The sequence below is a fragment of the Corapipo altera genome, unplaced genomic scaffold (assembly GCF_003945725.1).
Source record: "Corapipo altera isolate COAL_440 unplaced genomic scaffold, ASM394572v1 104, whole genome shotgun sequence".
NCBI classification, from domain to species: domain Eukaryota; kingdom Metazoa; phylum Chordata; class Aves; order Passeriformes; family Pipridae; genus Corapipo; species Corapipo altera.
The window spans coordinates 413,200-424,654 of NW_020884920.1; the positions used below are offsets into that span (position 1 = coordinate 413,200).

The following is an 11,455-nucleotide window of genomic DNA, read 5'->3' on the forward strand; positions in this document are numbered from 1 at the left end:
GCCGGTTTGCCCCCACGCCTTCCCGCCATTGGCCAGCGTGGCGCGGCTGGGCGGGTCCCCACAGGGCGGCGGGCGGGGCTGAGCCCGCGGGGCCCTGTGGGGCGGGTGGGCTGTGACCCGGCGGGGACGGAGCCTGAGGGGAGTGGGGCGTGTTTCGTCCCGTCGGGATCCCGATGGAGGCTGCTGAGCTCTGGTGAGTGCCTATCCCGGGCCCTGCCTCGGAACCCCCCGCCCGGGCCGCTTCTGTCCCCTCACGGCAGCCGCGCTCCCCGCACGGTTCCGGCCCCCCTCGGTTCCCGCCTCCCCTCGCTCGGGGAAGCCTGAGGGGGTTTGGGTGCGGCCCCCGCGGTGTTTGCCCTCCCCGCTCCCCTCGCCCGAGGCACCAGCACTTCACCGCCGTGTGTTCCCGTCCCTCTCCCAGCCCGCCGCCCGCCGCAGCCATCCGGCCCATCGACCGCAAGTCTGTCCATCGCATCTGCTCGGGACAGGTGGTGCTGAACCTCGGCACTGCCGTCAAAGAGCTGGTGGAGAACAGCCTGGATGCCGGAGCGACCAACATCGGTAACTCTTCATCGAATTTCAAAATTTTTCATAGACCTCTAAAGTACGTCTTTTTCCTCAAAGCAGAGTGTGTGTGTTAGCAAATCTGGGCAAATACTGTGCGGGCCAAGCGTGTTTGCAGTGATTTTACAGGTCAGATTAACAAAGCATTTTGATTCCCAAGCTTCAGCTGCGTTCCTAGAAGCACGTGAGTTTGTGTTATTTAACTTGCAGCCCCCTTGGCCAGTCAGTGAGGTGTGTGGCCTGTGCAGCAGCGGTGATCAGGCTCTGCCAGCCTGGGGCTCGCACAGGGTTCAGGCAGGGCTGCAGTTCCCAGAGCTCCCAGAATGGTGGCTGGGATAACTGGGAAAACTTCTCTCCCGGTAGAAGTTCAGTGAAGCCGGATACCTGCAAGTACGGGCTGGTTTGCACTACATTGCCCGAGCTTTTGTCAGCTATCAGGATTATTTTTTTTTTAATTATTATTATTGTTCAAGTTTGACATGAAAAACTGTTATTTGATAAATTTACTTCAGGTGCAGAATTTACCATGTGTAAACATACCAGATTAAAATACTCTGTGACTCAATTTTGTAGATATAAAACTTAAAGATCATGGAGCAGAACTGATAGAGGTCTCGGATAATGGAGATGGAGTGGAAGAGGAAAACTTTGAAGGCTTGAGTAAGTTAAAATTTTTTTATAATTTATATTTGGACATTTTGAAAGCAAATTTCAGTAAGAAAGCAACTTTTTCAAAACAAATTTCCAAAGTTTAATCTTATTTAATGGATACTTGGCTTTTACATAATGTGTGTGTGACCTGCAAGGCTTGAGCTGGACTTCTATAGACCTCTTGTGGTTATAGTTCTTGTAGCTCAGAAGTAGTCTCTGATTTGATTGCTTTTTTTAAGTGGCACAAATAATAGAAATAATCACAGAGGAGAAAATCCTATAATTCATTTAGATTCATTCATGTTGAATCATCAGTCATTGTTGAAGGAGTTGAGCTTGATGGGAGTGACTGCCTTGGAGAGGTGAATTATGAGCTGGAGTTTTTGCTGGAGGTGAACTGACATTGTGTTGATTGTCAAATTTTGCATTTGCTAGTTTTAAATTGCACAGGGTGGGAGCAGAAGCAATACTGTGTGATGAATCTAACTAGCCACTGCAACAGAAATCATATTTCTTTCTTCATGTAACAACTGGGCTGTGAGGATGGAATAACAGGTATATCTGAGGATTTTAAAGAGATCTTGTTTATAGGAAAAAGGGAAAGGAAAGTATTTTGTCTTTAATTGCTATATAAAATACAATGAATAATACAGAAGATTTTTTTGCTTCTTGGCATGGATGCAAAAGTTACTTGCATAGACCAGTGTCACTTTGAAATGAAATATCTATTTGAAATATCCTTTTCCAGCTCTGAAACATCATACATCAAAGATACAAGATTTTTCTGATCTGATACATGTTGAAACATTTGGCTTTCGAGGTGAAGCTTTGAGTTCACTGTGTGCATTAAGGTAATTATTATTATTTATTGTTAGTAGAAAGTTACTATATACACAAACCAACAAAACCCACCAAAGTTTACCAATATTGATAAAATGAGGCCTTGGAAACTTCCAGTTCTTTAGTGTTAGGTCAGTTTTGAACAGTAAGTTGCATGACATCCTGAGTCCTTTCCAACCAAAATTATTCTGTGATTCTCAGCATCTGAAATTACTCTATGATTCTAAGCACCTAACTGGTCATTTTATGTACAAAATGTAAGTATGCAGATCTCTGCAGGATGGATCTGTGTACTTCCATGAGTGTTTGATCCTCTGATGTAAAGCTCTGTCATATCTAAGTGCTGTTTGCTCTCTGTGACTCATTAAACCTGTACTTAAATTCCTCTCAGACCAACTATACCTTTTAAATCAGTTTTTGTCCACAGTGCTGTGCATGGAGAATGTCCTGCTGGTATCTATCAAAACCAGACTTTAACTTTGCATTTTATAAGAGAGGATACATTTTGTATGAAAGGGATACAAATAAAAATGTTTGTGTGGTAGCTAGGAAAACATTCCACTACTCTGAAGGGCGGGGTTTTAGTTGTTTGTGTTAGTTTTCATTAAATGAATAGTATTGCTGTAGTTTCTATGCCTGATTGTCATGAGGAATAGATAACACAGTGCTCAGTGAATGATTCTGTTGCCTCTTTCCTTCCATTAGTGATGTTACCATTTTCACCTGTCATAAGTCAGCAAAGGTTGGGACTCGTTTGGTGTTTGATCACAATGGTAAAATTACTGAGAGAGCTCCTTTCCCCCGCCAGCAAGGCACAACTGTGAGTGTGCAGCAGCTGTTTTCCACCTTACCTGTGCGGCATAAACAGTTCCAGAGAAACATTAAAAAGGTATGGTGAGAAATTCTGAACCCAAAGGAGTGTCACACCCCAGAGTTTATTCCCTGCTGAATGAAATTCAGTTCTCTGCAGAATGCATTGATTATGTCTGACTATTTCATGCCCGTCTTAAATCTGAAGCAAATAAAAAAAGAGTCTCCTTGTCTGCTTTTCTCTCCTGTTTGGCAGTAATTGGGTTTAGAGGTGCATTCAAAATTTTCAGATTTTGAAAATGATCCATATCATCATCACTTCTGTGTGTTTCAAAATCAGGGGCTGCTGTGTCGTGGCTAAATATCAGTCTTGTAAACATGCTGTTTGGTTTTTAAAGCATTATTTTTCACATATATATATATATATTTAAATTTACTTTGTAAAGGTTTTAAAAATTATCAAACTCCCCTCCCCCTTTTTGTGTTAATTGCAAATACTGAATGCTTTGTTTATGCATCTATGCTTTAGAAGGAGACATTTCATATAAATATGACTTTTCTGGTTTTCTCTGATAGGAATATGCAAAAATGGTCCAGCTGTTGCAGGCGTACTGTATTGTTTCCAAAGGAGTGAGGATTAACTGCACTAATCAAGTTGGCCAAGGGAGAAAAAGCTGTGTGATATCCACTGCTGGAAGTCCTAGTTTAAAGGAAAACATTGGAGCAGTATTTGGACAAAAACAGGTATCAGTTTTGTTATTGAAAAGAGAGACAGTGGAGCTGTATAGAGAGATTTGTATTATCTAATAAGCCGAGGGTTGTGGGAACCCTTTAAAACCGGGAGAGGTTGGAGCAAGTGTTGATTTGTAGCGAACCCTACAGGCTGAAAAAGGAGAAACACCGCAGCCTCCACGGATTCTCCCGATTCCAGAGTCTGCTCAGAGATGTTTTGATGGAAGAGAATGATTTAGGAGATGGGGTTACTGCTTAATATCTCTCTGAAGCCAATTTTAAGAGCTGTTGTGCCAGCAAATGGTCTGTAGGTCACAAGAACAAGCAATTTAAAAAATCCTAAAAATGGTGTAGACTTTGATGCCTTCTAGGTAATAGCTATAAAAATAATTGTTGTCCTCTAGATGAAAGCAAAGATGAAAAAGAGCTTAAAAACATGCTTTCCACAACTGTATATTACAACCATCAGAAATACTGAGTGGTTGACAGCTGCTGGTTGTTGATAAGCACTTTTTCCCTCCACAAGTGCCCATGCAGAGCTTTCAAAGCCTGTTCATGCTGTGGCTGAAAGATGAGATGGAAGATGTAACTTTGTCTTGCCACATGGCCACAAGCATAGCTGAAAATGGAGTGGTATCTGAATGGAATGTTTAGCTTATAGCCTGCTTTTGTAGTATCAAATACTTAATTTAAAATCAGTAGAATGTGCTCTAATGACAGAAAAATCACAGTGGCATGACTGGGAAAATGTTTGTGGTAAACAAAGCTATTCTTAGGGAGCTCGTGATTGAAATAATACATATTTTCTAACAGTTTAATTGTTCTTTCAAAAGAAACTTCTGTTACTGTTTTTGCTTTTTCTTTTTTCATAAAACATGATTAGGTCATATGTGTGGAGAGTCCAAACTGTCAATCATTTTGTTGTTCTGTCTGTGTACATTTTAAAGCCAAGGGCTGTGAAGGAACTGAGGCCAAGGCTGTGGTATCAGAGGATGAGAACAGCTGTTCATTCAGGCATGTTCTGTTTCTCAGTGGGCAGTGCAACTGTCCTCTAGTAGGTTTGGGTATTTTAAGTGTTTGATTTGATCAGCAAAAACTCACCATTGTATCAAATAAATTTTAAGGCTAATAAGTAACAATAAAATAGAAGGGAAAATCTATGCAGATTAGATGTTTCAGCTCTTTTTTTTTCTTTAAGTTGCAGAGCCTTATTCCTTTTGTTCAGCTCCCTCCTAGTGAAGCTGTTTGTGAAGAATATGGACTCAACACTGCTGACATGCCACCAAATCTGTACAGGTAATTAGGAAAGTACAAAACACTGTTGCTGGTGACATTTTACCATAAACCAATATTAAAAAAAAAAAAAAAGAAAGTGTGGTGGTCAATAGTATTAAAGTAACCAGGAAGAACATAGTAAATACTGGTGTACAGTTTGGAAAGACCATCACTTGATTTAAGAAGGTAATTCATGACCAAGGTGTTGGGAAGAACAAAACTGCTGTTCCTTATGTCCTAGTTAGTTCTATGTTACTTCAGTCTCCTGAATGCCAGCTTTGTCAGTGCTCTGATGTTGATGAATTGTATCTGTGTTTATGCTTGTGTTTCTTCAGTGGCATTATTGAGAAATGCTATGAGATGAATGTGGATCGGTTTGTGGAAGCAAATTACCCTTTACTTTCTTGAAGTGTACTTTCTTTATCTCACTATACCTGAGATTGGGCAGATACTGATGCATCTATTTGCCAATGACAGTTCACAGCTGACCTCTCTTCTGCTCTCAGAGCAGAAAAATTACAAATGCTACTTTTTATGAAACCAGAGCAAGCTACTTTTCAATTGCCTGATGCCTTTTTGGAGCTGAACAATTAGCCTTTGTCAGATAAGGAACTGGGAGAGGAAATACTTATACACATATTTACTGATGCTGTGTAATAGTGTTTCTCTAAGCCCCTTCTAAAATACTCTTCTTTTGCTTTTCTCCTCCATTTTACCTGACCCTTATGTGATTGTTACCACCAGAATCACAGGCTTCATTTCTCGCTGTGATCACGGTGTTGGAAGGAGTACAACAGACAGACAGTTTTTCTTTATCAACCAACGCCCCTGTGACCCAGCAAAGGTGAGGGTTTCATTTTTCCACCATTACCATCACTAACTGCTTCAATTTTCTCTGAAAACCTCAGGATTTCCCTATGCTATGTGAGTAACTCATATATGTGTTTGTGGCTTGATGGTGCAAGTTCTTGGGTCTCAAGTTTTTGTTGTCATTGTGTCTGTTTGTCCAAACCAAAGCTCAGTCACACAATATAAGATTTAGAGCATTAATTGTTTTGAAGAGACTTAATTAACATACACTGGTGGGAAATAGATGATAATAGTGTTGAAGTTTTTGGTTTTTTCATCTTTTCTGCAGGTTGTCAAGATTGTGAATGAAGTTTATCACTTACACAATAAACACCAGTACCCGTTTGTTGTCCTTAACATTGGGGTAGATTCTGGTAAGTTATGAATAGTTTTCAGTAATTTCAGTAACTTTATTATTCAATGAAGTTTTTATTTAGAGAATTTTGTAGCATTCATCTCTGCATGACTTCCTGCACTTTGGGGATTTTTTTATCCACAGTTGGTGAGGGAGTGATAGGGTCTAGCAGTGGTTCCACTGTTTTCCCCCTCCTCTTTTTCTGTACTCAAAAGTAACTTCTTATCTTAAAAAATTAAAAAAAAGGCAATCCTAAAGTTAGCTTAAGTTCAAGAGAACTTATATCATGTTTTTGTTTGCTGGAATGTTGAGACAGTTGCAGACAAAACAGCAAACAAAACAAGATAATTCTTTGCAGTAATATTTAATTTTATTTGTTAAGTTGTTATTTTTCCTTTTTTTTTTTTTCCAGAGTGTGTTGACATTAATGTAACTCCTGACAAAAGGCAAATTTTACTTCAGGAAGAAAAGTTTTTATTAGCAATTCTAAAAACTTCTCTGATGCAAATGTTTGGTAGTGATGTTAACAAACTGAATGTCAATCAGAAGCTTCTGGACATTGCAGGTAGGAAAGTGTGGAAGTTTTGTGTGTTATATATGGTAGAGAATTGAAGATGGAAATATGTGGGTTTAAAAACTCAAAGAATACATGAAAAAAGTTACTAAATAAATAAAAATAAAGAAGGACCCTAAGTTATTAAGTGATTGTTAGGGAAATGACACATGAAAGCACAGCATGATTTACAGTCAACTTTGTGAGAAAAAAATTAACACAAAATTAATTGATAATGCTTGAAAGATTTCTCCCAAGATATTGGAAGAGATCTGTGTTTCCTTTACGTAAATGTCCTTGAGAAAAAATAGTTAAGGGCTCATAAATAAAATCGGAAAATTGAGTATGAGTTTATTGGATTTTAACTTAGATTCTTTTATGATATCTAAGGAATTGATGATTCTGTTGTGACTGTACAGTCTTTCAAAATTGCTTTTCTGTGTTAACACCACCTCATCCCCTTCCTTTCATTCAACAGAACCCCTTCTAATTTTCTTTTTTACTGATGTATAGAATCAGCTTTAGCCTGATTCTTACTGTTATTTTAAATTAATCTTTAGTAAAATACATGTTGGAGTGACAGTTTGCAAGGTTGAAGTCCTGTAATAACCTGCAGATCCCGTATTACAAGTGCCTATTGTGTCAGCTCCCTAACACTTTGCCAATGGAATTTTATAATGACCATTAAAATGTAAGAGCAATTCACTTTTCATTGTCACTCAGTCATTGAACTTTTTTGATAATATAAATAAATGTGCTGATGGGACTGATTGCTGTTCCAGTTTAAAAGGAGACTATAAATTCATTCTCACTGGTGCCATTAAGTGTCTCCAAGATGTAGCTGCTTTTCTGTTTGATATTAATGCATTTCAGCCCCACACTCATTGTCTGAAGCTTAAGGGCTCCTTTGAGCAGTTTGCTATTTTTCTACCTCTTTTCATTCCCTTTACTAAAGCACATCATTTAATTCATGTTTCCAGCTAACTTAAAATCTTGAAATATTCTTTATTCTGATTTTATCAGGCAATTTGAAGAAGACACTTCCTGAAGAGACAGAAAAGCCTCAGGTAGAAATGCTGTCTGACTCTGAGACTGAAAGTCCAAGCAGTGAAGGCAAAAGAACAATGACTCTTGCAGGATTAAGGGAGTCCTTCTCTCTCCATCAAACACCAGAGTGTAATTTTCGAAGCCCTAAAAAGGTAAAACAGCAGCACAGTTCCCCCAGACAAATGTTACTTGACACCACTGTGAGTACTGGAAAGACTCAAAAAGCTGTGTTCACTAAGGAGCCTGGGGGTTGGCATAAGATGGACTCAAAGGTGTCAATTCTGAGCAAATATTTGAGAAAATTAGAAGATAACTCAGATTCTGGATTCTGTAGCATTTCTGAGTCAGATGCTGGATGCAGTACACCAGAGGCTGGGAGCTGCATCAATAGTGAAAGTGCAATTAATTCTGAAGAAGAATTCTGTAGCACAGAAGAACAACTTCAAAGTGAATGTCTTAAAAGTGCTGGATGCAGTAAGAAATCATTGGGTTGTGATGGTCAGGTCTTGGGCACTGAACCTAAGTCACATCAAGGGAACGACAGGACTGACCAAAGTAAGTTCTCTGAAGAAGCCAATAGTTCCTCTCCAAGAGTAAAACGTTTTAAAAGCAGAAACTTTAAAAGCAAAGCAGAGGATTTGGAGGCAGGTAAATACCCTGAAGTGAAGAACACTTCTGCTGATGTACTGGTGGAAGTTAAAAAGAAAATTGTGCCTCTTGAATTCTCCATGAAGGTTTTGGCAGAAAAGGTCAAAAAGGTAATACAGCAACAACAGAAAAGGACAGAAACAGAAAATTACAGAAGATTTAAAGCAAAAATTAGTCCTGGGGACAATAAAGTAGCAGAAGATGAATTAAGAAAAGAAATCAGGTATTTTCACTTTCTTAACACATTTTGTTCATCAATTAATAAAATGAGTTAAGGAAAAATGTAAGTTCTGTCTTTGGGAGTGGGCAGGGGGCTTGCAGGTACCTGTTAGCTTTGGGTCTGTGTTTTATTAAATGTCATTAAAATGTCTATTTGATGAGCTATTTTACTGACAGAGCAGCTCTTTGAACTAAGTGCAGACAGAATGTGGAAAAGGCACTAAAAAGGCCACAAACATTATAGATTTGGCTTATTTCAGCCTTGTAAACTGCAGTGCAGTCAGAGAAATACCAAATTTCATGACAGATAAGAACAATCTGAAAAGACTGTACAGCTCATATCCCTTCCTCGTGTGAATGTGAAATGTGGTGAGATGTGGCTGAAAAAATAAGTTACATTCAGATGGTCACTGGACAGTAAAAGTCTGAGATTTGTTAATATTTGGATTTAAAGAATGTCATAGGAAAGTCTTGTAATTGTGAAAAGGAGGCAGATTAAGGCAACTGCCTTCAAAACCATGATGCCATCTTCAGTACTGTTCACTTCAACTATTGCTGTACTGCCTGTTTCTAATTTATTTATCACAAATGGGAGAATCTTGAACGAGTCCTGTCTTAATGATGGATTGTGTTCTGCCAGATATGGCCTCATCAGTCAGTGGCACATCCCAGATAACTCTACTTTTCCACATTTATATCCCACTTAAATGTGATTTTTTTTTTTTTTAATGTGAGGTGTGTTCTGCACAAGTTTTACAGTTTAACATGAAAACTGAAGAGGTGTAATTTATAATCTCTGTGTTTTTTGTATACAGTAAAGAAATGTTTGCAAAAATGGAAATCATTGGCCAGTTCAATTTAGGGTTTATAATAACAAAGTTGAATTCTGATCTTTTCATAATTGACCAACACGCTACTGATGAGAAATACAACTTTGAGATGTTGCAACAACACACTGTTCTCCAAGGTCAGAGGCTGATAGTGTAAGTATTTCCAGTGTTATAACAATAACATTTTCTAAGCTTAATTCAGTGTTTCAGAAGGATAACTGATTGTGTAGCATTTCACACATTCAGAACACTTGAGACTAAAGTTGGGTTTGTATTCAGTGTTTCAAAGAGTCAATCCTCACATGAAAAATAAATTCCCTGGATGCAGCTGCAGCTGTGCAGCAAGGCAGTGGTCAGAGATCTCACAGTGGCCTTACATGGCAACCCACAGTTTGTTATCCAGTGAGGATATTGGAGACTGTTCCTGCACAGGGAATGCTGGCAGTGGACTTACTTCTGTTGAGTAACACTTGGAAGTAACTGTTCAGTAGTGAGATTTTTTTTTTGACAAAGCAGAGGGAAATGTTTCAATAGAGAGCTCTGTATTAGTATCTCTAGGTTGCTTCTGAAGCCTGTCTTAAGTGCTCTGCACTGTGTACCTATGCAATACCATCTTTTTCTCTCTCTTTCAGGCCTCAAAATCTCAATTTAACAGCAGTAAATGAAACTGTACTGATTGAAAACCTGGAAATATTCAAAAAAAATGGGTTTGATTTTGTCATAGATGAAAATGGTGAGTTGGACCAGTTTTAAGTAGTTTTTCTCTCAAGAAAAAGTAATTTCCTGTATTGCTCTGTATCTTTATTATCATTGCAAATCTTTCAGCTCCCGTAACTCAAAGAGTTAAACTGGTATCGTTGCCAACAAGCAAAAACTGGATTTTTGGTCCCCAAGACATCGATGAGCTGATCTTCATGTTGAGTGACTGCCCTGGAGTCATGTGCAGGCCCTCCAGGGTCAGACAGATGTTTGCTTCTCGAGCTTGCAGAAAGTCTGTAAGTACTGCAGTTGATGCTTGGTTCCAAATAAATGCCAGATTTTCTGATGTATTGTAGGTGGCTATCTCTGTGTATGCATTGCAGGGGAAGTTTACTTACTGTGGAGTGTCAACAGCTGATATCCTTTGTTCTGTTCCTCATGTTTTTATCTAGTGGAACCTGGGGAAACATTTCTGGTAGTTTTTTATTGTGTTCCAAACTGGTGCACTTATGAACACTGTGTTAGGTGTGTTTTGTCTTCTGATCCTCTGGTAGGTTTTTTTGCTTTAAATGCCTTGCACGGAACTTACTCGCTGCAGTGGCTGAATTACTGCTCTGGTGTGTGTCAGCTGTCAGTATGGAGAAAGGAAATAATAATTTATTTTTTCTCCTTTCCTTGCAGGTGATGATTGGAACTGCACTGAACGTGCAGGAGATGAGAAAACTGATCACCCACATGGGTGAGATTGAGCATCCCTGGAACTGCCCCCATGGAAGGCCTACTATGAGACACATAGTCAGTTTAGACATGATTTCACCAGAATAAGTCAGTTCCTGCTCATTAACATTGTTAATTTTAATTCTTGGTGGTATTTTGAGCTTTTACCGTGACTCTTTTATTTTAAGTAAAAGGATTTTAGCCAGTTTTCAAAGTTGGAAACAATAGCACTTGAAGACATTCAGCAGGGTTTCATTGTTATTTCTCTCAAGTCAGCAATACTGGAACTCACGTGTAAATAACTTTTACTGAAGTTTACTTATGTGTATTACTTATTTGTGCAGCAATCAAAACTTTCATAAAATAAATATAGATGTTTATATATAAAGATCATGAGTAGATGAACCTCATTTACAGCAAATACACTGATTTTTAAAATGAAGTGGAATGTGAATTTAAGTCTCTAGTAATGCCATAGAACAAATACTAACTCCTCTGTGTTTATACATCCTGCATATGATAATTTTAAAGCAAATGGAAGTGATACAGAAGATAAAGTACTTTTTTTTACTTATACTAAAGCTGGGTTTCATTATATAATTACCTCAAGCATAAATATTGCACTTAATGATTAACTTACTGGTGTCTGTGTTTCAGGCTTGAATA

At 38.7% G+C, this 11,455-nt stretch overlaps 1 protein-coding gene across 1 annotated transcript; it reads left to right on the forward strand.

Annotated features, from left to right (window-relative positions):
* Positions 1-79: 79 nt before the first annotated feature.
* On the forward strand, positions 80-11,169 carry PMS2 (PMS1 homolog 2, mismatch repair system component). The gene is made up of 15 exons (XM_027656430.1): positions 80-193; positions 422-561; positions 1,138-1,224; positions 1,964-2,066; positions 2,761-2,944; positions 3,442-3,609; positions 4,796-4,893; positions 5,617-5,716; positions 6,011-6,095; positions 6,489-6,641; positions 7,653-8,547; positions 9,359-9,526; positions 10,006-10,106; positions 10,199-10,368; positions 10,754-11,169. Exons 1-15 carry the CDS (start codon positions 174-176, stop codon positions 10,895-10,897), a joined length of 2,616 nt encoding a protein of 871 aa, XP_027512231.1. The 5' UTR covers positions 80-173; the 3' UTR covers positions 10,898-11,169.
* Positions 11,170-11,455: the final 286 nt, after the last annotated feature.